Here is a 26,855-nt window from a genome sequence, read left to right as displayed (position 1 = left end):
TGTTAAAATGATCAGGTTTTAAGGCCATTATCTCATAAAAGAAGCATTTTGGGGCACCTGGGAGGCTCAGTCAGGTCATGATCCTGGAGTCCCAAATTGAGTCCTGCATTGGGCTCCCTGTTCAGCAGGGAGTCTGCTTCTCCCTTTCCCTCAGCCTCTCCCCTGGCTTGTGCTCTCTCGTTCTCTAGCTTGCTCACTCCCTCTCAAATAAATAAAATCTTAAAAAAAAAAAAAAGAAGAAGAAGAAGAAGGAACATTTTAACTCTTCCCAAAATAGGAAGGCCTAACCTCCAATAAAGGATGGTCATTTAGACTAGCTCATTTGGTAAAGCATGAAACCCTCAGTCACAGGGTCGTGAGTTCAAGCCCCACACTGAATATGGAGCCTACTATTAAAAAAAAAAAAATGATGATGATGATCATTTAAATGGAATAAACTTGGTTTGATAACAAACCCTTCATATCTCATTTACTTACTGTTTTCATTTCATCATGGATTATAAAATTCCACTCCCAGTGATGATGCTAGTTTCCTGAGGGTGAACTACCCTGTAAACTTGTTTTGTTCTGTTCTGTTTTGTTTTCCCAAGGAGAAAAGGAAAGAAATTGGCTGCAAATCGAGTCTAGAGTTTTTGAGTTCTTAAGGATGAGGCTGATTTGAAAAAATTTCCAAGAGGAAAAAATAAATGAAAGAAAGATTTAAAAATAGGAACTAAGGGGTCCTGCTTCCCCACCTCTCCGCCTGTCTCTCTGCCTACTTGTGATCTCTGTCAAATAAGTAAATAAAATCTTTTAAAAAATAAAAAATAAATTAAAATAAAAATAGGAACTAAATGCAATATAGTATGCCAGACTGGTTCCTGAAACAGCAAAAGGACATTAGTGGAAAAACTGATGAAATATGAATAAAGTCTGTGGCTTAGTTAATGGTATTTTATCAGTATTAATTGCTGAGTTTTGATAAATATCCCTGGTTATATAAGATGTCAGTGTTAGGGAAAGCTGTGAAGGGTATATGCAAACTGTGTGTATTATCTTTGCAACACTTACAAATCTAAAATTATTTGTAGGGGCGCCTGGGTGGCTCAGTCATTACGCGTCTGCCTTTAGCTCAGGTCATGATCCCAGAGTCCTGGGACGAAGCCCTGTCTTGGGCTCCCTGCTCAGTGAGGAATCTGCTTCTCCCTCTGCCTCTGCCATCCTCCCTCCCTTGCCCCTCATGCTTGTTCTCTCTCTCTTTCTCTCAAATAAACAAATAAAATCTCTTTAAAAAAATAAAACTATTTGTAAACAAAAAGGTTTTTAAGGCCACCTAGGTGGCTCTGACTCTTAATCTCAGCTCAGGTCTTGATCTCAGGGTCGTGAGTTCAAGCTTCGCATTGGGCTCTGCACTGGGTATGGAGCCTACTTAAAAAAAAAAAAGCTTTTTAAAAATAACAACATTCGACAAAGCAGGAAAGAATGTCCAATGGGAAAAAGACAGCCTCTTCAATAAATGGTGTTGGGAAAATTGGACAGCCACATGCAGAAAAATGAAATTGGATCATTTCCTTACACCACACACGAAAATAGACTCAAAATGGATGAAGGATCTCAATGTGAGAAAGGAATCCATCAAAATCCTTGAGGAGAACACAGGCAGCAACCTCTTCGACCTCAGCCGCAGCAACATCTTCCTAGGAACATCACCAAAGGCAAGGGAAGCAAGGGCAAAAATGAACTATTGGGATTTTATCAAGATCAAAAGCTTTTGCACAGCAAAGGAAACAGTTAACAAAACCAAAAGACAACTGACAGAATGGGAGAAGATATTTGCAAATGACATATCAGATAAAGGGCTAGTGTCCAAAATCTATAAAGAACTTAGCAAACTCAACACCCAAAGAACAAATAATCCAATCAAGAAATGGGCAGAGGACATGAACAGACATTTCTGCAAAGAAGACATCCAGATGGCCAACAGACACGTGAAAAAGTGCTCCATATCACTCGGCATCAGGGAAATACAAATCAAAACCACAATGAGATATCACCTCACACCAGTCAGAATGGCTAAAATTAACAAGTCAGGAAATGATAGATGCTGGTGAGGATGCGGAGAAAGGGGAACCCTCCTACACTGTTGGTGGGAATGCAAGCTGGTGCAACCACTCTGGAAAACAGCATGGAGGTTCCTCAAAATGTTGAAAATAGAACTACCCTATGACCCAGCAATTGCACTGCTGGGTATTTACCCTAAAGATACAAACGTAGTGATCCGAAGGGGCACGTGCACCCGAATGTTTATAGCAGCAATGTCTACAATAGCCAAACTATGGAAAGAACCTAGATGTCCATCTACAGATGAATGGATAAAGAAGATGTGGTATATATACACAATGGAATACTATGCAGCCATCAAAAGAAATGAAATCTTGCCATTTGCGACGACGTGGATGGAACTAGAGGGTATCACGCTTAGCGAAATAAGTCAATCGGAGAAAGACAACTATCATATGATCTCCCTGATATGAGGGAGAGGAGATGCAACATGGGGGGTTAAGGGGGTAGGAGAAGAGTAAATGAAACAAGATGAGATTGGGAGGGAGACAAACCATAAGTGACTCTTAATCTCACAAAACAAACTGAGGGTTGATGGGGGGAGGGGGGTTGGGAGGGGGGTGGGGTTATGGATATTGGGGAGGGTATGTGCTATGGTGAGTGCTGTGAAGTGTGTAAACCTGGCGATTCGCAGACCTGTACCCCTGGGGATAAAAATATTTGTTTATAAAAAATGCAATTAAAAATAATAATAATAATAATAATAATAAATCTGCTAATATGGTAAAAAAATAAATAAATAAATAACAACAACCCAAAAGAGAAAGGAGATAAGTGGCAGACTAAATTCCCTTGGCTCAGACCTTGGAGCCAGGTGGCAAGCAGCACTGGCCTCTCAGAGGAGAGGAACACCTCCCTCCCAAAGGTCAGAGGAAAGGATTAGACTTGGACACAAATAATTTGCTAATAAATTTGCCTGCAGAAATTTGAAATGGAAATTTTTTTCTTTTCTTTTCATTTGAAATGGAAATTTTTTTCAAGGTAGCAAATGGCAAGACAAAACAAAGTAATTGATAAATGTAGGTGAAAACTAAGTAAACAGTATACAGATAAAATATAGACTCCAGACAGAAATGAGCAGTAACTATTACATGGAGAGAAAAAGGCACAGCAGCCCTGGACCATTCTCCATCTTCAAAAAATTCTGCTCTGCAAGGATACCGAGAGTTGAAATCTGCAACCCAGAAAAGGCTTCCTTTAGAACAACAGGTAAATTACGGAGGGTATTTCCAAGACAGCACTGAAATAATGGCAGGACGCTAAGAGGGAGCCATCGAGAGCGGAAGGGAGCAACACCTGGGGAGAAGACAGTTGCTCAGCGTCAGGAACAAATTGCACAAGACACTGCGGTTGCTGCCACTCTCTGACAAATCCTTCCATTTCATTTTGGGAACAAGCGCGGGCCCTAGCAGAAGTTTTCAATAGATCCTGACTAGTATATTCATGTATTTAAAATTATTTTTCATTGAAAGTAGGAATAATCAGCTTCTTATCAGCAGCAACTCTTTAATACATATTTTAATGGAAAAAAATATATAGCGATTAATTATAATACTCCCTTCTGGCTCTCCATTTTTAGGGGGAAAACCAAGTAAAAACATAAGCTTTTATCCTCAAAGAGGATACATGAAATAATATAGGTCATATTATTTAAAATGTACATATATCAAGAAATATGATGGCATGATTGTGAAAAAAAGTGTTGACCTTTTAGGTAATGAGATTATGAATTAGGGGCACCTGGCTGGCTCAATCAGTAGAGCATGTGACTCCTGATCTCAGGGTCCTGAATTCAAGCCCCACATTGGGTCTGGAGCCTACCTAAAAATAAATAAATAAATATAAATAAAATAAAGGGGTGCCTGGGTGGCTCAGTGGGTTAAGCCTCTGCCTTCGGCTCAGGTCATGATCTCAGGGTCCTGGGATCGAGCCCCGCATCGGGCTCTCTGCTCATTGGGGAGCCTGCTTCCCCCTCTCTTCTCTGCCTGACTCTCTGCCTACTTATGAGCTCCCTCTCTCTCTCTGTCAAATAAAATCTTAAAAATAAATAAATAAATATATAAATATATAAATAAATAAAATAAAAATGGGTGAATACAGTCTTAAAGATTTTTTTAAGGGTCCCAGGACCCTGGGATCATGACCTGAGCCAAAGGCAGACACTTAACCAACTAAACCACCCAGGAGCCCCAATATTTATTTATTTTTAGAGAGAGATGGATCTGATGCATGTGAGGGGAGCGGGAGAGTGAGAAAGAGAAAGGCAAGCAGACTTTTGCTGAGAGTGGAGCCCTATGCAGGACTCAATATCATGACCCTGAGATCACAACCTGAACTAAAACCAAGGGTCAGATGCTTAACTGACTGTGCCACCCAGGCACCCCATGAATAAATGTCGCTTAAAAAAAAAGATTATGATTTAATTCATCTTGGGAAATGTTGCATGCTCTTTTGTAAATGGACATTGCCCCAGTATATTACAACTAAATACCAAGTTAGGTTTCTTCTCTTTCAAACAAAGTCCAACTCTAATTAATTTAAGCCAAAAAAAGGATTGAATGGAAGAACGATATGTGCATTTAGGAATAACTAAAGGGGCAGGAACGAAGGCACCTTCCAGGATACAGGGAGAGGAACCAACAATGGTCTCCTCAAGGCCCTGTCATTGGGTAAAATCCGCACCAAGTGCATCTTCCAATCTCATCATTCTGCTGAGGATTCAAAATAGTGTGAGAGAGTCTATTTCGTCAGCCTGGGGCATGGAGGAGGACAAGGCACTATGATGAGCAGATTTTCCCAAAACCATCAACATTGTGAATAGATAATTCTGCAAAGGGCTGTTAATGGAAGAAAGGGAGACAGATAGAAGACTCACTACTCGATGCCTTCTTTCCTTCTTTCCTGCCTGAATTGTTGCCTGGACTTGGAATGCCCCTTGACCTGAAATGCCCCTAGTCTTCCAGACCACCTCGTGAGCTCTTATTTTACCTTGAAAACCCAGAAAAAATAACTCCTTCTGTGAAGCCTGGCAGAGGAAATCACCTTGCACTCTTTGTACCTCATACACACATCCTTTGTTGAACTGCTCACATTATACTATAATAATCTGTATCTGTTAGGGCCTCTCCTATTAGACTGTAAGTTTCTTGAGGGCAGGAATAATGTCTTTTCATGTCTGCTACCTCTGTGCATAGAACAGTGCTCATGATCAAGTAAGTATACAACAGATGTTTGCTGAAATGAATGCAAACAATAAACTATGAGGAAGGAAGGAAGGAAAGAAGGAAGGAAGAAAGGGAAGGAGGGAGGGAGAGAGGGAGGGAGGGAGGAAGACGAACTTTGAGGAAGCACAAGGAAAAACCCGCATAGACACAAAATAATTATCTGTTACCTGCGCAAATCTGCGTGATGTTTGAGAAAGCCTGGCAATATCTTCAAGATCCAGATAAGAAATGATATTCAGGAGCAGATTGTCTGAGAGCCGTTCAAGGAAGTCAAATTTACCTTCACATAAATTGAAGACATAGTCTAATATTCTTGCACCAAATATTAAGGCAATTTGGACTGTAATTCAAAGAAACCAACAAACCAACAAAGTTACCATGTGCAGACAGGTAAAAACTAGGATCTTTATCAGTAAGTTGTGCTATAAGGCATTCTTCCCCAGGGAGTAATGTTGGATTATGCCGAGTTATTCCCACCTTCACCAAGCTGTCTTTGGTGACACACATTTGTGAGACATTTGTTTTCAAGCACTGTCCCTGCCATGAGATTGGAACCTTTGAGGGACACTCACTGTTTTAACCCAGTGATGAACCACATCCACTTGACTTCATCAACACCAAATTCCAGTCCAGGCAACTGACTTAACTAGTCCCAGCTCCATCCTCACTGTCACACCCGAATGGGCAAAGATGCTGGTCCAGGTGAGTTCTCTACTACCCTCCTTCTCCCCAAATTGGTCTGAAACATATTAATATCTCTTAATTTTAGCTGATTTTTGTTCCCTTATTGTTATACATTGTTTCTCCACCAAACTTTCTTTTTCCCTCTTTACCTTCTTTCATCCCTACCTTTACATAATGGAAAAAAAAAAAAAAGAAGCAATGAGGAAAATAAGTGGCTAGTTCATGAAAATTGAGTTAACTTTTGCCTAATATTTTCTATACTTTTCAGTTATTTCCAAATTGGAAAACAGTTCCAAAGAATCAACCAATTATAATGGTCTATGTTAAATATATTCAATGCAAGAAAGTTAGTTTCTTTTTTTTTTTTTAAGATTTTATTTATTCATTTGACAGACAGAGATCACAAGTAGGCAGAGAGGCAGGCAGAGAGAGAGGGAGAAGCAGGATCCCCACAGAGCAGAGAGCCCGATGCGGGGCTTGATCCCAGGACCTTGAGATCATGACCTAAGCCGAAGGCAGTGGCTTAACCCACTGAGCCACCCAGGCGCCCCAAAAGTTAGTTTCTTTTTTTAACTCAGTTCTCTTAAAAAAAAAAAAAAAAAAAAAAAAAAAAAAAAAAAAAAAAAAACAAGAAATGGTTAATAAATGGGAAAACATGTTTGGAAGGCTACATATTCAAATTTTAATAGTGGTTAAATCTGGGTGGTGACTTTTTTTTTGGCGGGGGGGGGTGACTTTCATTTTCTTCCTTTTGTTCATCTGTATTTTCTCATCTTTCTACAATAAACCTGTATAACCAGTGTAATTTTTTTAGATCCAGGAAGGAAGGAAGGGGGAAAGGAAGGAAGGAAGGAAGGGGGGAGGGAAAAAAGGAAGAGAGGAAGGGAGGGAGGGAGAGAGGGATGAAGGAAGGAAGGAAGGGAAGCCCACTACCTCCTCATATGAGAGAGGAAGACAGGGTGATGATGGAGTAAGCATGTGGATTCCAGTGATCCCAAAGCTGAGAACTTTCTTGGTTTCTTGAAGCTCCTTTTTTCCCTTCTGACTCTGAAAGTATCACTAAAACTAGCTTTTCTAGAGACCTGTTCTTAGAAAAGAAAGCTCTCTATTCTACATGGACTAAATTGCTCGTTCCTGAAATACCCAAGATTTGGGAACCACCTTCCTTCCTCAGCCTGGAGCATTCCCTCCGGAGCAAGTAGAATGGCGCTGTCAGGAACCCTGGGCTCTGTGCGGAAGTCAGCAGAACCGTGATTCAGCTGGTTGATGGGTCTCTGATTTCGGGATGGATGTGGGGTGAGGGCCATGTTTATGTCAAAGCTCTAATTGTGCAACTTAGGAGAGCCAGGTATATAAGATTTCTCTCCAAAACTGGTTAGTCCAGCATTCCAAAGGCATTAAGGGTTTTAGTGGCTTCTGAATTCCAAGTGCTTCCAATTCAAAGCACTTTTGAAGTCCAAGGGCTTTCCAGAGGGAAAAAGAACCCTGTCAAAAGTTCAACTCTAAAGGATAGGTATCATGGAGAACTCCCAGCCCACCAGCAGAATAAGAAGAAAAGGCAATACTTAGTTAATGGAGGGAGAAAAAAGCCCTTAGTATAAAAACATCCCTTAATATAACTGGAGATGTTTGTTCATTTTTAAATGCCAGGAAAACATGTTCAATGCATCTTCAGATGTATTTTATGAAGCCCTACCAATAAAGTCCTTAAAATGTAAAAATTATAAAAGGATGCATACACCTAGGGATGTAATGTGACAGTTTCAAAGTGTATGGGTGTTGGGGTATCTAGAAAAATATATTTTGTTTACTTGTATTTTTTATGTGGCCAACATTTATTTCTTTTGAAATAAGAATCAAAGAAGCTGGGGCACCTGGGTGGCTCAGTGGGTTAAAGCCTCTGCCTTCGGCTCAGGTCATGATCCCAGGGTCCTGGGATCGAGCCCCGCATCGGGCTCTCTGCTCAGCGGGAAGCCTGCTTCTCCCTCTCTCTCTCTCTGCCTGCCTCTCTGCCTACTTGTGATTTCTGTCTGTCAAATAAATAAATAAAATCTTTAAAAAAAAAAAAAGAATCAAAGAAGTTAAAACAAAACCCATTTTGAAAAGTAAAATCACTGCCTTCCTGTTGGACTGTGTGTTCACCAACCTCCAAGATGGCTCCACAGAATCTCTTCTCCTGGATTTATTTTTCTGTGTTTCCATCCCACACTGAGTTAGGGCTGGTCTATGTAACCACTAAGATATTGTCTAAATGACATTCCAAGTCTTTGTCATAAAAGACAGTGGGGATTCTACCTTGCTGCTGCCTCTTGTATCACTCCCCCTGGGAGAAGCCAACACCATATGCTAACAATGCTCAGCAGCCCTCTGGAGAGTTCCATGGGCTAAGAAATTGAAACTTCCTTCCTGGCTACAACTGCCACTTTTTCGTCAGCCACGTATGTGAGTCATCATGGAATCAGAGCCTCCAGATGACTGAGGCTCCATGCAACACCATACGAGACCCAAAAACTGAGCGAAGCTGCTCCCAAATTCCAGACCCACAGAAACCGTTTAAACGAATAAACATTTATTATGGTTTTAAGCCATTAAGTTTCTGGGCAGTTTGTTACACAACGGGAGACAATACAGATTTGGATACTTCCAAGTGTTGTGGTGCCATAATGGATGTGGGAGTATCTTTGAAATTGGAAAGCGTATGGAAAATTTGAATGAGTTTGAGGAGGGTGTTAAGTGCAAGGCTGAAGAGCTTTCAACAAATAGTATAATAAATAAATAAATGGCTAGTTAGTAGAAGCTTGGTAGACTCTGAGGAGGCTTTACAGGCAAGGGCTTAAAGGAAAGTGAAGAAAATATGATTGAAAACTGGAAGGTGGGAGACCCTTGTCATGTAGTGGCAGAAACATTATTGCCTACTGAGATATGTGAAGTAAGAAATAGACTTCAGGGGAGGTAATTCAGCTACGTAGAATTCCAAGTGTTGAACATGTTATCTGACTTCTTCTTGCTGCTTAAAGTAAAATGTGAAAGCAAAGAGAGAAGCTAAAGGAGGTTTCTTAAAAAGGTGCCAGGATCTGCTGGCTTTGAATTTTCTCTGCCTCCTCAGATGGCGAACAATGCTAAAATTAAGAAATGGTTCCAAGGCAAAGATCAAATCCCAAACAAGCTCAGGAAAACCTGATATGAAGATGAAGCTGAGTGCATGGCTGGAAAATGCTTTGTTAAGAACCATTCAGTCAAATTTTAGTGCTTCCAAGAAGCTGAAGGGTATTGCCACTCGGGAGTTGAGAGAAGAAACCAAGGTAGAGAAGGGCTTGTTTCAAAAAGGTGTGCAGGTGTGGTTTTGCTTAACAGAGTGAACCCCAAAAAAGTCAAAGACAACTATGACGTTTTTAAGAGAATTCTATGGGTAGGAACACTGCTTGCCAGCTTGAACTGAAAGGGTCAGAAGCAGTGCAAAAGGAAAAAGACTCCAGACACTCAAACTCCTACAGGCAGGAAGTAGGCTGAGAAAACTAAACCTACAAAGATGGGTTACCTTTTGTGGACAAGGAAGATGACTCGGGATGGATCCAAGGGTCCAGGAGGTAAAACCAAGAGCCATGAAGAATTAGTAGAGCTCTTGAGTTCTCATCAAGAACTGATAACCTGGGGCGCCTGGGTGGCTCAGTGGTTAAAGCCTCTGCCTTCGGCTCAGGTCATGATCTCAGGGTCCTAGGATCAAGTCCCGCATCGGGCTCTCTGCTCGGCAGGGAGCCTGCCTCCTCCTGTCTCTCTCTGCCTGCCTCTCTGCCTGCTTGTGATCTGTCTGTCAAATAAATTAAAAAAAAAAAAAAAAGAACTGATAACCTCACTGAACTCTACCTCTGGAACTAATAATACACTGTATGTTAATTAATTATGTTAATTAAGTTGTCTCATGCCTGTCCCACCATTACATGTCAGATGGAGAGGGACAGAAAACTTGTCTAATTCACAGGCTTCATATCTATAGGAGCTATCCCTGAGGAACTGCACTTAAGGCCTTGTACCTGAGGCGCCCATCCACCTATGGACTTGATCTATGTGATAAGATTTTGAACAACTAAAGATACACCACAAGAAGAAAGAAATTTACATAGGGAATGCCTGGGTGGCTCAGTCAGTTAAGCGTCTGCCTTTGGCTCAGGTCATGATTCCAGGGTCTGAGGATTGAGTCCCTCATCAGGCTCCCCACTCGGCAGGGAGCCTGCTTCTCCCTTTCTCTTTGCCTCTCCCCCTGCTTGTGATCTCTCTCCCTCTCTCTGGCAAATAAATAAATAAAATCTTTAAAAAAAAAAAAAGAAGGAAAAGAAAAGAAACTTACATAAAAGGAAGGAATAGAATTTCAAAAGTCATGATGAAGACAGAAATGGCAGTAAACATGGGCAAATCTGTATTAATCATGTTTGAAATAACAAACTGCCAGAGCTGTCAAACAAGGCAAATCAAAATGCCATTTCACAATTATAATTTAAGGTAAAGGTTTAGAATGTAAATATTCTAAGGTTCTTGATATTCCAGAGGCAGATAGAAATACCAGCACAAAGGAAGGGAGGGAGGGAGGGATAGAGAGAGGAAAGAAGAGAAAGAGAAAGGAAGGAAAAAATATACAAGGATAACTTCCAAAATAGTTGCTCTATAATCATCTGGAAATTGGTTCACAGCGGAACGAAACAGAAAACTCATTTTAAGGTGACTTAACAATTAGGGGTTTATTTTTTCCTCAGTTAGTGTGTGGAGATGGGCAGTAAAGGCTGGTGCAGGAGCTCCATTATGTCATTAATATCCCCGGGTTCTTTTATCTTTCTGTTCCATGTTCTTAGGATGTGGCTGTCACCCTCAGCGTCACTCTAAGATGGTCTCTGTCCCGTAGACATCATAATCATGCCAGTTAAAAAACTCTCAGATAAATAACACTTGCATACACACACACACACACACACACACACACACACACACACACACACATAATTCTGGCTATACTATTTATAAGAGACATACTTAAAAATAGTAATATGGAGAAGCAAAGGTAATAGAATGGGGAAACATAGACCAATTCAAACCAAAAGAAAGCTGATACCGTTATATTACCAGACAAAACATATGTTACATTAAAATTCTCCATTGGAGATAAAGAGGAACCACCAAGGAGTAATTCACCAGGATGATTTAATACTTCTAAACTGGTATACCCCTGTGGCCCCTGGATGGCGCAGTTGGCTAAGCCTCTGACTCTTTGTTCCGGCTTAGGTCATGATCTCAGGGTCGCAAGATCAAACCCCACATCAGTCTCCAGGAGCAGCGGAGCATCCAGGAGTCTGCTGAAGTTTCCCCCCTCACTCTGCCCCTTCCTGTGCACACTCTCTTTCTCTAAAATAAATAAATAAATATCTAAAAATAAAAAAATAAACTAGTATACCCCAAACAAAATACAGAGCAAACACCGATAGAATTATGAAGAAAAAATGATAACCCTCCACTACAGTGGGAGCTTTTATAACCCTCCTGTCGATACTTGATACATCACACAGAAGTGAAGTTATAGAATATTTGAGGAACACTATTTAAAAGAGTTATTCAGGGGGCGCCTGGGTGGCTCAGTGGTTAAAGCCTCTGCCTTCGGCTCAGGTCATGATCTCAGGGTCCTGGGATCGAGTCCCGAATCGGGCTCTCTGCTCAGCGGGGAGCCTGCCTCCTCCTCCCGTCTCTCTCTCTGCCTGCCTCTCTGCCTACTTGTGATCTGTCTGTCAAATAAATTAAAAAAAAAAAAAGAGTTATTCAGTGGACATTGCTGTCAAAAGACAAAGATCAAATATTAGTGAGCTATGCATCCAAATTAAAAAGAAAAGGTTACCTCCCTCAAGTAGAAGAAAATATAAAGATAAGAGTAAAGATTAATAAAATAGAAAAGAAACAGTGGAGGTGATCATAGAAACAGAAGGGTTGATTTTTTGAAAGATTAATAAAGTAGATAAACTTCCAAGAATAAATAAGAAGAAAAGGACAAAAGCATAACTCAGTCCTATTAGGAATAAAAAAAGAATATAACTAACTTCAGCACTTGCTTATAAAGAGCAAGGTATAGGATACAATGTACAAGATTCTTCTTTTTGTGTTAACGTATTTCACCATTTCTGGAAGGATATATAAGAAAACTGTTAATGATCGTTGTCACAGAAACTGGGACATGGGGCCAGAGAGAAACTTACTTCTATTCTAAAACCTCTTTAAACTGATTTAATTTTGGGGGCGCCTGGGTGGCTCAGTGGGTTGGGCCGCTGCCTTCGGCTCAGGTCATGATCCCAGGTCCTGGGATCGAGCCCCACATTGGGCTTTCTGCTCAGCGGGGAGCCTGCTTCCTCCTCTCTCTCTGCCTGCCTCTCTGCCTACCTGTGATTTCTCTCTGTCAAATAAATAAATAAAATCTTTAAAAAAAACTGATTTAATTTTTGTATTACTATGTGTGTGTGTTCATTTTTTTAAATCTCAGATATTAGTTAATAAAAAAGTGATAAAATACAAGAAGAGTGTTGCTGAGATCTGCCTTCCCTGCTCTGTAGCCCAGAGCCAGGCTCCCACACTTCCTCGAAGTGCTTCTGCCTCCAACACTCTCCCACTCTACCTTCACCCACAGGCCCCCATCCATCATGGGCAAAAACTAGAAATTCAGGCTGAAGTCAAGGAGTAGCTGATTCGAGAGGACAAAAAGAAGGAGGGGAGTAGGCTAAGAGGTGGTGGGTGGCCCCGAGAAAACAAAGTTCCAGGTCAAAGGCTAAAGTACCAGCTAAGTGAAGAAGGGACCCAGAGAAAATGGATCATGGGTCCATGACATGGGGCTGACACAGATTTGGGAATAAGGGAAAGCCAATAGTTTCCCACTCTCTTATTTCTGTTGTACCAACATCCCCAGGATCTAGAACTTAAGCCAATATTCCAGGATTATTAGTATTGATAGTATTACCAATTCTCTGTTATTGTCCCCCATTTCAAACATGCAGTCCTGTTTTTTTTTTCATAAATTATCTAAATGTCCAAGAAAATTTCAGTTCTTTGCATCTGAACTATATCACCCACGCTTCCTTTTACAAGCAGGAGCAGAAAAAAAAAAAAAAAAAAAAAAAAAAAAAAACCTTTGTCAGTCAGTTCAGAAGATATGGTTGTTGAAGTCATTTGGTTTTATCACAGGGATTTTTGTGGATTGGCCTAAATACTTAACCACCACCTATAACTCATTCAAAGATCAAAGCAATCAACTTTAGAGTGGACTTAAGTTGGAAAACAACTTATTTTTAGGTTGGATTCAACCTCAAGTCATGAGTCAGCACTTTCAACTGAGTTTACACAGGCACATTTTTGCTTTAAACTCAATTTTTTTTTTAAAGATTTTATTTATTTATTTGACAGAGAGAGATCACAAGTAGACAGAGAGGCAGGCAGAGAGAGAGAGAGAGGGAAGCAGGCTCCCTGCTGAGCAGAGAGCCCGATGCGGGACTCGATCCCAGGACCCCGAGATCATGACCTGAGCTGAAGGCAGCGGCTTAACCCACTGAGCCACCCAGGCGCCCCTTTAAACTCAATTTTAACAATATTTCCAATAGCTAATTTTCTGGCAATTCCTACTTCTTTAACTTAGGGGGAAAAAAATCCATAGATGTTTCTTCAGATTTTTAAAGATCTCAGAGGAAAAAAAAATTAAATTTCATAGACAAGTGGACAAAGAATACAAACGGGCAAATTACAGAAAGGATATAAATGGTAATTAAACATGACAGTATGCTCAACTTACTAGTTATCAGGAAAATGCTAATTAAATATGACACTATTTTCACCATCTGACTGGAAAAGATGAAAAAGAATAGTAATACCTAATTAGTGATGGCAAAGGTGCAAGAAAACCGTATCCTGTCGGATAGAGTATAATTAATACAGCAGTTTTTTGGAGCCCCGTCTGTGAAGACAGTGAAGTAATTGGCATTTTATGCAAATTTTGGATTACTCAAAGTTAAAGTAGGGTGACATCAAAATATTAATGAAGTCTCATTTTATGAATAAATGCTGAAATATTTTAAAGTTGCCCACTTTAAAATTCTTTCAAAACTAGCATAATTAGGGGCCCCTGGGTGGCTCAGTCAGTAAGGTGTCTGCCTTTGGTTCAGGTCATGATCCCAGGGTCCTGGGATCAAGTCCTGCATCAGGCTCCTTGCTCAGCAGGGAGCCTGCTTCTCCCTCTACCTGCTTCTCCCCCTGCTAGTGCTCTCTCTCTCTCTGACAAATAAATAAATAAAATCTTAAAAAAAAAAAAACCTAGTATAATTATAAAGTTCAAACAAATTAGAGATCATGGCATCCATCTCATGACAGGCCTACTCAAGCTAGCTAACAGAAATACCATTGCTGGCCAAGTGAGCCTTGGGCTACAGATTCAGTAACAAAATAAAATACTCTATCAAAATTTATAATGTATATATTTTTTTAAAGATTTTATTTATTTATTTGTCAGAGAGAGAGAGAGAGAGCGAGCACAGGCAGAGTGGCAGGCAGAGGCAGAGGGAGAAGCAGGCTCCCTACAGAACAAGGAGCCCGAAGTGGGACTCGATCCCAGGACGCTGGGATCATGACCTGAGCCAAAGGCAGCGGCTTAACCCACTGAGCCACCCAGGCGTCCCTAATGTATATTTTTTTAGTTCCAGTAATTCCATAATGAGGAATCTATGTTACTGATATTCTCACTTAAGTGTGTAAAGATAAATATGCCCCAGAATGTGCCCAAAGGCTTCTGAAAATGCCCATCAATGGAGAACTATTTCTACCAAGAAACACCACACAGCCTTGGAAATAGACAAGGTATTTCTTTATGCATGCTAACAGAAAAAAAAATTTCACAATATATAGCAAGTGCAAAAATTAAAGAATTCAAGATTGTATTTTTGTAAACAAACACGCACAATCCCAAATAGAAAGAATTCAAATGCAAGAGAAACTATTTACAGCGGTTATCTCTGGGGAGTAGAGCTTGGAGGAAGAGAGAAGGAGTTTTCACTTTAAAAATTTTAAAAACTATAATAGCTAGTTGTAGGTGTTAGGCAAATTCTTAGCCTTCATTCAATTACTCCTCATAAGGACCCTATGAGCTAATGCTGTTATTATTCCCATTATCAAAAATTGAGGAAACTGATACCCAAAGAGATTAAATTAGGGGTGTCTGGCTGGCTCTGATGCTGGAGCATGCTGCTCTTGATCTCAGGGTTGTGAGTTCAAGCCCCACTGGGTATAGAGATTACTTAAAAAAAAAAAAAAAAACCAACAGACTAAATCATTTGCCCAAGGTCACACGTGTAGTGCGTTTGAAGCCAAGATTTGAATAGAAATAATCTTTATTAAGCAACACTCGACTGCCTGTTAATAGTTTTCTGTGTACGTAAGTATGAATGGCTTTTTAAATAAATATATGAATTTTGTCTCTTAAAAAATACAAATCTAGGGGCACCTGGATGGCTCAGTCATTAAGCATCTGCCTTCGGCTCAGGTCATGATCCCGGGGGTCCTGGGATCGAGCTCCGAGTCAGGCTCCCTGCTCAGGGGGGAGCCTGCTTCTTCCTCTTCCTCTCCCCCTGCTTGTGTTCCCTCTCTCACTGTCTCTCTCTCGCTGTCAAATAAAAAAATAAAATCTTTAAAAAAAAATGCAAATCTAGGGGTGCCTGGCAAGAAGGACAGAGTCAGAGAAGAGTCCGAGATGTGACCACGGAAGCAGTATGAGAGCAAGAAGGGCTGGACAGGCCATCATCATGGCCTTGGAGGACGGAGGAAGAAGCCAGAAGCCAAGGAATGTAGGCTCCTCTAGAAGCTGGAAGGGGCAAGGAAACAGATTCTCCCCTAGAGCCTCCAGAAAGAAGGCAGTCCTACTCACACCCTGAGTTTATCCGGATGAGACTTCTGATCTCCAGAAATATAAGACAATACATCATTATTATTTAAGCCACTACACTGGTGGTAGTTTGTTACAGGAGCAATAGGAAACCACTACAATTATTAATTACTAATTTAGTAATGATACACTCTGTTTACAAGATTACAGGAATTCCCCTACCTGAAAAGTATGTATTTTGTTATGGGTTGAACTATGTCCTCCTGACTGCCCCCAAATCTATACACTGAAATCATAAACCCCAGAACCTCTGGAGTATGACTGCACTGGGAGAAAGGACCTTTATTTATTTTTGAAGGTAGACACCACGGCCAATGTGGGGCTTGAACTCATGACCCTGAGATCAAGAGTCAACATGCTCTACCAACCGAGTCAGCCAGGGCCCCCCGCACCCCCACTAGGAGAAAGGACCTTGAAAGGTGAGGCTAACTGGGTCATATGGGTGGGCTCTAATCCATTCTGACTGTTGTTCTTAAAAGAGGAGGAAATGTGGACACATGGAGAGACACCAGAAGTGGGCACACACACACAGAGGACAGGCCCTGTGAAGACACAGTGGGTGGCCATCTGCAAGCCAAGGAGAGAGGCCTCAGAAGAAACCAACCTTGCCAGCACCTTGAGCCTGAACTAGCCTCCAGAACTAGGAGAAGGTCTATTCCCGGTATTTCAGTCATCCAATCTGTAGTACTCTCATTGCAGCCAAGCACACTCATGCAGATTTATGTGATGTGTTCCTCCAGAGCTGCTTGTACTACCATAAGTATAAATATACTAGTAAGTTCTAGAATTTACTCCTTGTGTTCTTATATGAATTTAGAGCCATGAAAATAAAGTTTGAGTACAGTAATTTTGTTATTTAAACAATATTCCTTCATCAGACAATGTATTTTCATTCATTTTAACAAGAATATACTAACTACGTACCACGTACCTGATCTTGAAAAAGGAATGATTAATAAGATGTGGTCCCTGGGCTTGAAAAACTGTCTTAAAAGTATCAGTCTGGTAGTGTGACCAGACTTGGTGTAAGGGCTTTTTTCCCCCTCTGGAAGAAACCATTGATCAGAAACCTGAACTCTGTTAGGACCAGATTTGTAATTAAGAAGGATCTGTTGTAGAATTTACCTTGTCCCACTCCCTAAGAGTTCTCTCAAATAATTCATACGGCAACTATTTATGGAGCTATGTATTGCTCTAGGTAGGTGCCAAAGACCCACTGGTAAGTAAAGCAAAGTCTTTACCATAGTGGAATTTACATTCTAGTGATGGAGACCGACAATAAATGAACAAATAACATAGATCATATCATTGGTAAAAAGTGTTATGAGAGATCTGGTCTTCCAGGTTAAGGAAGAGGGGATTGTTATTTTATGTGGTAGTCAGGGAAATACTCTCTAATAAGGTAGTTTCAGCAGAGACCTGAATGAAGAGCAAATCATGGGACATCTGGGAAAATATATTCTTTTTTTTTTTTTAAGATTTTATTTACTTATTTGACAGAGAGAGAGATCACAAGTAGGCAGAGAGGGAGGGAGAAGCAGGCTCCCTGCTGAACAGAAAGCCTGATATGGGGCTCGATCCCAGGACCCTGAGATCATGACCTGAGCCGAAGGTAGAGGCTTAACCCACTGAGCCCCCCAGGCGCCCCTGGGAAAATATATTCTTAACAAAGGGAATAGCAAGTGCAAAGGCCCTGAGGTAGGAGCATGCTTGGTTTATTCAAGAAGCACCAGGGAGGCCAGTGTGCCTAAAGTAGAGTACACAAGAGAGGAGAGTGGCTGAAGATCACTACAAGATATGGATTTTTACCCTAAGTGAGATGGGAAGCCACTAAAAGTCTTAAAGCAGATAAATAATGTGACCTGATATATGTCTTGAAGGGCTGATACTGGCTACTGTGACAAGACCACACTATTGTAGGGCAAGGGTAGGAAAAGTGAGACCAGTTAGAAGATTAACTCAATAATCTGGTTGAAAAAAATTTTTTTAATTAAAAAAAAAAAAGGCAGACAATAATCTGGTTGAGAGGTTGTTGTTGGTTGGACCAGAGTTGGAATTGGTGAGAAACGTTCTGTATTAGTTATCTACTATTGAGTAACAAATGATTACCAAATTTACCCGCTTAAAACAACAAACATTTATTTTCTCACAGTTTCTGGGGTCATGGTCCCCGAGTCCTGGGATCGAGTCCCACATCGGGGTCTCTGTACAGGGATTCTGCTTCTCTCTCTGACCCTCTCCCCTCTCATGATCTCTCTCATTCTCTCTCTCAAATAAATAAGTAAAATCTTTTTTTTTTTTAAGATTTTATTTATTTATTTGACAGACAGAGATTACAAGTAGGCAGAGAGGCAGGCAGAGAGAGAGGAAGGGAAGCAGGCTCCCTGCTGAGCAGAGAGCCCGATGTGGGACTCGATCCCAGGACCCTGAGATCATGACCTGAGCCGAAGGCAGCGGCCCAACCCACTGAGCCACCCAGGCGCCCAGTAAAATCTTTTTAAAAAATAAATAAATAAAATAAATAAATAGAACTTCTAAACTTAAAAGGAAATTAAAAAAAGGTTCATGCACTTGATTTTTCCACTCTTGGTGTTTCCTGGCAATGCCCGTAATTAGCTGTGGCACCCTGGAAAGGCATATCTATTCTTAACCTCATTAGTGAAATGGGGATAATACTGGTTATTTCACAAGGATATTGTAATGATAAAATGAGAACACATATATAAAAGTTTGATATTAACTCCTAATAAAATAAAAATTTCTAAAATGGCTTCTTGTTTTCCATTTTTGTACTGAAGGTAAATAGTTATTAAGGAGGTTAAAGGGACTCCTTTTAAGAGACACATACTGAAGTGGTTTAGCATGAAATGATGTAACAACTGAGATTTGCTTTCAACTAATCCAGTGGGAACAGTGGCTTAGTGTGGAGATTTGGGCCACATTTTGAGTATCATTGAAGCCAGGTGATAGGTATCTAGGAGTTTGTTAAAGACCATTTGCTTTTTATTTTTAAAGATTTTATTTATTTATGTGACAGAGAGAGAGCTCAAGAGAGCATAAGCAGGGGGAGCAGCAGCAGAGGGAGAGGCTGGCTCTCCGCTGAGCCAGGAACCCAAATGCAGGACTTGATCCTAGGACCCTGGGATCATGACCTGAGCCAAAGGCAGAGGCTTTAACCCACTGAGCCACCCAGGCGCCCCAGCTTCTTATTGGAAATTTTCATATTATGAAAGCAAAAAGCACAGGGGAAACCGGAGGGCAAACCACGTGCTTCTTGATTAAGGCTAATTCTGAAGCAAACCTTGATGTTAAAAAGAAGTGGCAGCAATTTTGCCAAAATGCATGAGAGTCCAAGGATTTGAGAAGTTGACTGTGTTTTCAAATAACCTTTTAATTTATTGTTAACTAAAGGAAACCCATTTTAATTCAATGTTGTAGGAAAAATATTATATTTATGCGATTTAAGATTATTAATGGAACCGACACATTAACCTGGAATCTTAAACACTTGAAGATTTTTCGCAAGAGAAATTTCGGGATATGTTAGCAATTATCTGTCTTTGAGTACGTAATAACATATCAGTATTTCAAATGACGATATGCTGGCTATTTCTGTGACAAAATCTGTCACTAATTAAAGGAAACTGAGCAGGAAGTACATAACGTGCTCCCTTCCTTACCTTGAAGGTGGGAATTCTCTAGGAACTCTTCATGAGAGTCTTTTGCTTCTCCAGGCTTTGCTGATCGATACTCACTCCTCAGAGAGATCTTCCACCATCTAAAGACTACCTGTGATTGAATAGAGATGGATAGGAATAAAACTGATTCCAAAACCCAATCCCAACAAGTACAGCTTGGTGTGGGATTTTGCAAATTCTGGGCAGTAGCCACTAAGACTATGTGTCCAACGTCAGCTGTAACTTTGCTGTCTGGTGTCACATCACATCAGAAGTGAGGTCTGCTCATCAGTCAACATTCTCCTTAGAGATTGGGATCACAAAATCGAAGTGCTGGAAGGAATCTTAAAAATCTATCATGTCAATCGATGTTAAAATCACGCAGACCAAAATGGCCATTTGTCTCTTGAGGGTCTCTGAGAGTAGGCATTCTCTAACTTGGGGAGCCAGTTCCAAAGTAATTGCTCCATTCTCTGCCTCCCTTCCTGTCTGCAGGGCGGACACAATGAGTGGATACTTTCCTACATGACCAGCACCGGGGAAAGCACCATTATGCTTTGCCTGATGCATGTAAGGGTCATTACACAGGGTGCTTCTTGGTAATGGACCGGCTCATGGCCCATTGGACTTCTAGGAGCCTGTTGGTTTATCTGGAGCAAACCTCATTTCCATGGTTACGGACTGCATATAAGTTCTATGCTGATTTCACTGCAGTGTCAACTCCTGGCCCCGATGAGGAGCCCCCTGAAGCCTATCCAATTTGTCTCACGTCCTTCAACCTGTAATGGAACTGGGGAATTATTGAGATGACAAAGCTTCCACCAACTTGACAAACAAACCAGATTTTTTCCACACTTAAATGAGGGCTACGTGGGAACAGATGGGTAAGGGGACAGTGCAGAGAAACTGGTTGGCTTCCTCTCTCACAAGCATCCCGTTCAAGGTTACAGCGATAGTCCGGAAGCCTCTGCCCAAGGCAGAATTGTTAAGCAGGCGCCGTTCAAGGTTACAGCGATAGTCCGGAAGCCTCTGCCCAAGGCAGAATTGTTAAGCAGGCGTAACTTGCTATGGGCCCTGCCCTTATTTATAGTTCCTCTCTCCCATCCCCACCTACCTATCGCTCCCTGGGGTCCTCACAGGTCCTGGGTATGCCTTTTTGGGCCACTGCCCTGGTCCCTACAAGCTCTTTGCCCCATCCCTAGGCCCTTCTTGGTGTGGTTCTAGAACCTCTCCTCCCCAGCCTTCGAACTGCCTGACCACCTCATTGCTCATCACTCCTTTCTCTCTGCTTACAGGCCTGGGCTTCAGCCAGCTTTCCTCTCCTTGTAGAGCTACCTTCCTGTGCCCTGTCGTCTCCTGAGGTCCTTCTCCCAACCTCCTCCCCTTCCCAGATATCTGAAAGGTAACCACCCAAAACTCAGGGCTGTGGAGACTCTATACCATCTTACCTGGCACCCTGCACAACAGAAAGTAGGACTTTTAATTAAAGGCTTACTATTCATATAGGTTTACATATAGAATATGTAAGTTACAAACACCTAAAGTCTCACAGAACTTGCAGAAAATCCCTTACCCTGCCACTTTTGATTTTCCTGAGCAGGAGCCTCACCAAAATGGTTCTCTTAAACATCTTTCCACCCCATCCCCACAGAGGTGAGGGTGCTTTGGTCCCTAGGGCTGCTGTAACAAAAGACTAAGGGCTTAAATGACAGAATTTATTGCTTCACAGTTCTGGAAAGCTGTTGACAGGTTTGGCATCTCGGAAGCCTCTCTCCTGGGCTGGCAGACGACCACCTTCTTGCTGGGGCCTTATATGGCCTTTCCTCTGTCCCTGTGAATCCCTGGTGTCTGTCCCTTCTTATAAGGATACCGGTCATATTGGATCAGGGCCCCACCTTTATGACCTCATTTAACCTTAATGACCTGTTCAAAGGCCCTATCACCAAATCCCAACCCTGGGGATTAGGGCTTGGACATAGGAATTTTAGGAGGACACAATTTAGTCCCTAGCAGAGTTATCCGTTACAGTATCTTATACTGTATCTCTATGATACACAGGGACATCAGTAGAAAGAGCACGGATTCTGGAGAGAGAACTTTGCTATTTAATCACTCTAAATTTCAGTTTCCTTTTTTATTCCCTTTCTATTAGACATCATTGAAATTAACATTAAATATGATAAAGATTTCTTTTCTATTGAGGAAAGATGCCAGGCAATCCGAATCTAATGCTGTCTCTATACCACATGATCTGGAACTTTTGGACTAATGGGGAGGTCAGAAATAATTTAGTCCACCTCTTGCAATTCATACAGAGGAGCAAAATGTTTCCAAGAGGTTATGTTAAAAGTGGCGTGTTGTCTCTCTCTACGACCAACCAAATCATCGGAGGTACGTTACCGTGAAAGCTAGTCTTGGGTTGAATTCTGCCACAAGAAAGACACCACCAAGCAGGTACCACAAGAGTCCACACTACATTTCTGGAAGCTAAATGGAATCCCCTCCTCACCATGCACTTGGGCACACTGTGGGAGCCTTCACAGGGAATTATCTCTCTGGGGCAAGTGCGCCCATATTACAATGACGTAATCAGCTACCCTTCTAGCCAAATCAAGCAACTAAATCCCTGGGGAAGTGGAGGATTCCAGAACAAATGGAGCTCTAGATGAGGCACTACTCCAGCAAAGTTGTTACCAAGCTTATTTCTTCCGTTGTTTGAAAAAAGGCAGAGAGATGTACACAATTGTTAAAATATTCTAAATAAAATATTTTAAATTTTAAATATTTTAAAAATATTTTTAAATATTTTTAAATTTTTTAAATTTTTAATATCTTTATTTTAAATTTTTATTTTAATATTATTATTATTAAATTCTTAATATTTTAAATATATTATTTAAAATATTTTAAAATATTTTAAATAAAATAAAGTAAAAAATTTTTTAAAAGCAGGGAAACACTTCTATAATCTTACTTGTCTCCTATCTTGCATATTACTCATTTCATCAGTGAAAAATTATTCCCGATATTAATTAGACTAATTAATTAGCCCTCCAGGACTGATGTAGGAGGCAATTCTTGAAGTGCTTGCAATACTGTCCTCTAGAGGGAGGATTCTCAGGGCACAGACTCAGGTTAACTTGCACACAGACAAACATCCTACTGGCTCCCCTGAGGTATTTAAGGCAAATTACTGAGAATATAACACTTGCCTAAGGAAAGATGACTGGCTAGAACCAGAATCCAAGCCTCCTTACTTCCCACTCAGAAACACAGGGTTTGTTCTGAGGCACAAAGCTTTCTTCAAATATGACCTTTATGCTACAGGTCGGCAGATCAGTTCTACACAGCAGAACACAGCAGTCAGAATCACTACTAAGCCTTGTTAAGACTCAATTATGCTCCATATACTATACTTATTAAAAGAGAAAATTAGGTATTTTCTACCACTTATTGTCTCTCAGATTGGTAAAGTTTTCGTTTTTTTTTTTTTTAAGTGATAAAGCCTAATATTGGTAAGGACAAGGAAAAATAAAAGCCCTTAATGATCATTGAGAAGGGCGTAAATTGATTTGGCAATACTCCTCAAAAATCTGATGTTCATTCCTACCCTTGGACTCAAACATTCTACTTGTTAAGAATTTATCCTCAGGGGACGCCTGGGTGGCTCAGTTGGTTAAACAGCTGACTTCGGCTCGGGTCATGATCCCAGAGTCCTGGGATCGAGTCCCACATCAGGCTCCTTGCTCGGCAGGGAGCCTGCTTCTCCCTCTGCCTCTGCCTGCCACTCTGTCTGCCTGTGCTCCCACACTCTCTCTCTCTCTCTCTCTAACAAATAAATAAATAAAATCTTTAGAAAAAAAAAAAGAATTTATCCTCAGGGTGTCTGGGTGGCTCAGTAGGTTAAGCTTCTGCCTTCAGCTCAGGTCATGATCTCAGGGTCCTGGGATCGAGCCCCGCATCAGGCTCTCTGCTCCACGGGAAGCCTGCTTCCCCCTCTCTCTCTGCCTGCCTCTCTGCCTGCCTGTGATCTCTCTCTCTGTCAAATAAATAAATAAAATCTTAAAAAAAAAAAAAAGAATTTATCCTCAGGAATTTATCAGAAATGTGTACATCATGTTTAATGAGGTATAGTTGGGAGAAAGGCAGGCAGGGACAAGAGGTCCCGGCCCTAAGAGGTTACCACACTTAAAAGGATTTGACACCACCCCGGAAGGACCCCACCCTTTCCCACATGATAGGTAGATGACAAAAACCTGATTGGATGACAGGCACACGGAGTTAATTAGATTAAGACACCCAAACCAAAAAACCCATAAAACCCCTAGATCTTGGGGCACCTGGTCAGTTGGTTAAACATGTGCTTTCATCTGAGGTCATGATACCAGGGTCCTGGGATTGAGCCTTGCATGGAGCCTGGCATTGGACTCCCTGCTGAGTGGGGAGTTGGCTTCTCCCTCTCCCTCTGCAGCTCCCTCTGCTGGTGCATTCTCTCTCTCTCTCTCTCTCTCAGTGAAATAAAGAAATAAAATCTTTAAAACAAAACAAAACAACTCAAGATCTAAACACCAAATCGACAACCCTCATGTGTCCCCTCCCTCTTCAGGAGCTTTGTACTATGACTCAATAAACTTTGCTTTGCTGCCCACCACTGTTCTTCTGTCCGGTCTACCTCATTCTTCTAAGCAGCATGACCATGGGCACTAAAGAAGAAATCCTGTAACATTTTGATATAAGAATGTTTGTCATAGGGGCACCTGGGTGGCTCAGTGGGTTAAGCCTCTGCCTTTGGCTCAGGTCATGATCCCAGGGTCCTGGGATGGAGCCCCACATGGGCTCTCTGCTCAGCAGGGAACCTGCTTCCTCCTCTCTCTCTGCCTGCCTCTCTGCCTACCTGTGATCTCTGTCTGTCAAATAAATAAATAAAATCTTTAAAAAAAAAAAAAGAATGTTTGTCATAGGTTAATTATGACAATGAAAAATCAGAACTGACCTAAGGATTTGATAGTTGGGACTAATTGAATAATTATGGCACACTTAGAAGATGGAATACTTTGGGACGCCTGGGTGGCTCAGTTGGTTGGACGACTGCCTTCGGCTCAGGTCATGATCCCGGAGTCCCGGGATCGAGTCCTGCATCGGGCTCCCAGCTCCATGGGGAGTCTGCTTCTCCCTCTGACCTTCTCCTCGCTCATGCTCTCTCTCACTGTCTCTCTCTCAAATAAATAAATAAAATCTTTAAAAAAAAAAAATTAAAAAAAAAAATTAAAAAAAAAAAAAAAAAGATGGAATACTTTGCCATATAAAAGAAAAAAAGCCAAATAAAAGAATACGTGAAAAAATAACACAGAACAATGTTAATGATCATTCGTGAAAAGGATCAAAATATATACCATTAATCCAAATATCGAAAAAAAAATTTATATATGCAGAGGGAATGAACATCAGTGTAGCAGTAAATGCAACTGTTTCACATGACAGATCCAGCTTGAAGAAAGCTGAGCTAAGAGGTATCCCCCCAAATATTTGTAAAGTGGTTGCTAACAATTCTGGTATTAGCTCATTTTATGCCAAGTCATATATTCATATATAGTTATTCATATATAGTTATTGTTACATATTTATCTCTATTTTGAAAATCTTAAAGTCTATAAATACTGTTTTTTTAAATTTTTTATTTTTTTTAAAGATTTTATTTATTTATTTATTTTTTCAGCATTAGATTTTATTTATTTATTTGACAGAGATCACAAGTAGGCCAAGAGGCAGGCAGAGAGAGAGGAGGAAGCAGGCTCCCCGTGGAGCTGAGAGCCTGATGCGGGGCTCGATCCCAGGACCCTGAGATCATGACCTGAGACGAAGGCAGAGGCTTTAACCCACTAAGCCACCCAGGCACCCTATAAATACTGTTTTAAACACTGTTCTTATTTCTCTGCTACAAGAGTGTGCATGTAGGCACAGGATGGAGGGAGGGGCAGAAGGAAAGAATCTCAAGCCGACTCCACACTGAGCACGGAGCCCAAGCAGGGCTCATCCCAGGACCCTGAGATCATGACCTGAGCTAAAATCACGAGTCAGAGGCTCAACAGACTGAGCCACCCAGGCACCCAGAGCATCTTCTTTTTAAGTGTGAATGTTTTGTTAATGAACATTCCGGCAAGAAAAGCAGAGGAGTTTGCACTGTTTTCACAGGACTGTTGAGATTTGGCTGGAAAACGGGCTTTACTGTGCTTCCCCCAGGTCTCCTGAATCTCCCAAAGGCCTGTGAGCCGTAGGCGACTCTTTATGAATGAGGAAACTGACCCTAAGGGCTTAGAAATCTTGTGTCTACTCCGCTGCGGAGGCATCTGCTGACCTTGCCGGTCTAGTTGTCGTGCATTGCTTCATACCTGCTCCAGGAAGGATGGGCAGTGAGCCTTGTTAGAAGGTACCTGCCACTAGTTGGTAGTTTAGTAGAAATCAAGTGACCATTGGTGGAATTCTTAAAAATATTTATTTATATTTACCATCTTCTTAGATCTCTTATGTATTTCCAGTAAATCTTTGTAATAAACTTGGAAATTGAGTTTCCTTTTGAAAAAGAGGTCAAAGGCTTCTCACTAATCCCTTGGCACCTCTTCTTTACCATCTATGAAGGCAAGATGATGAGGCATTTGTTGCTCATCTGGCGAAGGTCCCTAAATGTTAGGTCCTTTCCCCCACTGGGCACGCAACTCACTAGACAGCTCTTGAGGGGTCACTGGGAAAGAAATGGGCCCAGCTGGGCATCTCAGCATCTGACAATATTTGGACAATGCACATCTCGGTCCTCACCCCGGGCTGATATTGTGCTAATCCCACCACTCCCCTAACTGAAAAATCCTTCCACTGGGACAAAAACCAGAGAGAGTCTGTGATTAGACAGGTCTGGGTTTAAACCCTGTTCTTTGTCTTTTACCTTGGGCAAATGTCTTCATCTTTTCCGGCCTCAGTTTCATCTCCAAAATGGACATAATGACGATGTCCCCTCACTGACTTGTGGATGGATGACATGAGATAAATCCAAAGAACCCAGCTGGATGCCAGATATGGGGTACACCCCAAAGAAGGAGGTCCTTGCCTCTTTCTCCCTTCCCCTTTTATTCACCTGCTGACTAGTCCCTCATACCTATAATAGCCAACTCGGCCTCAAATACCAAGTATCTCTTTCCTCCTCAACTATCTAACAATATTTGGTTCTTGATC

The 26,855-nt window shown here is 41.3% G+C and overlaps 1 protein-coding gene across 1 annotated transcript in view; it reads right to left on the bottom strand.

Moving 5' to 3' along the window:
- FBXO36 (F-box protein 36) overlaps positions 1-26,855 on the bottom strand; it is a 90,538-nt gene that overhangs the window by 9,673 nt on the left and 54,010 nt on the right. Inside the window, exons 2-3 of the mRNA XM_047721242.1 lie at positions 19,635-19,743; positions 5,492-5,664 (exon numbers count right to left, since the gene is read on the bottom strand). Coding sequence (XP_047577198.1) covers positions 5,492-5,664; positions 19,635-19,743 — 282 coding nt within the window. The remainder of the gene's footprint in view (positions 1-5,491; positions 5,665-19,634; positions 19,744-26,855) is intronic.

Source organism: Lutra lutra, chromosome 3 (genome assembly GCF_902655055.1).
Source record: "Lutra lutra chromosome 3, mLutLut1.2, whole genome shotgun sequence".
NCBI lineage: Eukaryota > Metazoa > Chordata > Mammalia > Carnivora > Mustelidae > Lutra > Lutra lutra.
The sequence above is the reverse complement of the archived record's forward strand: the minus strand, read 5'-3'. Positions and strand labels throughout refer to the sequence as shown.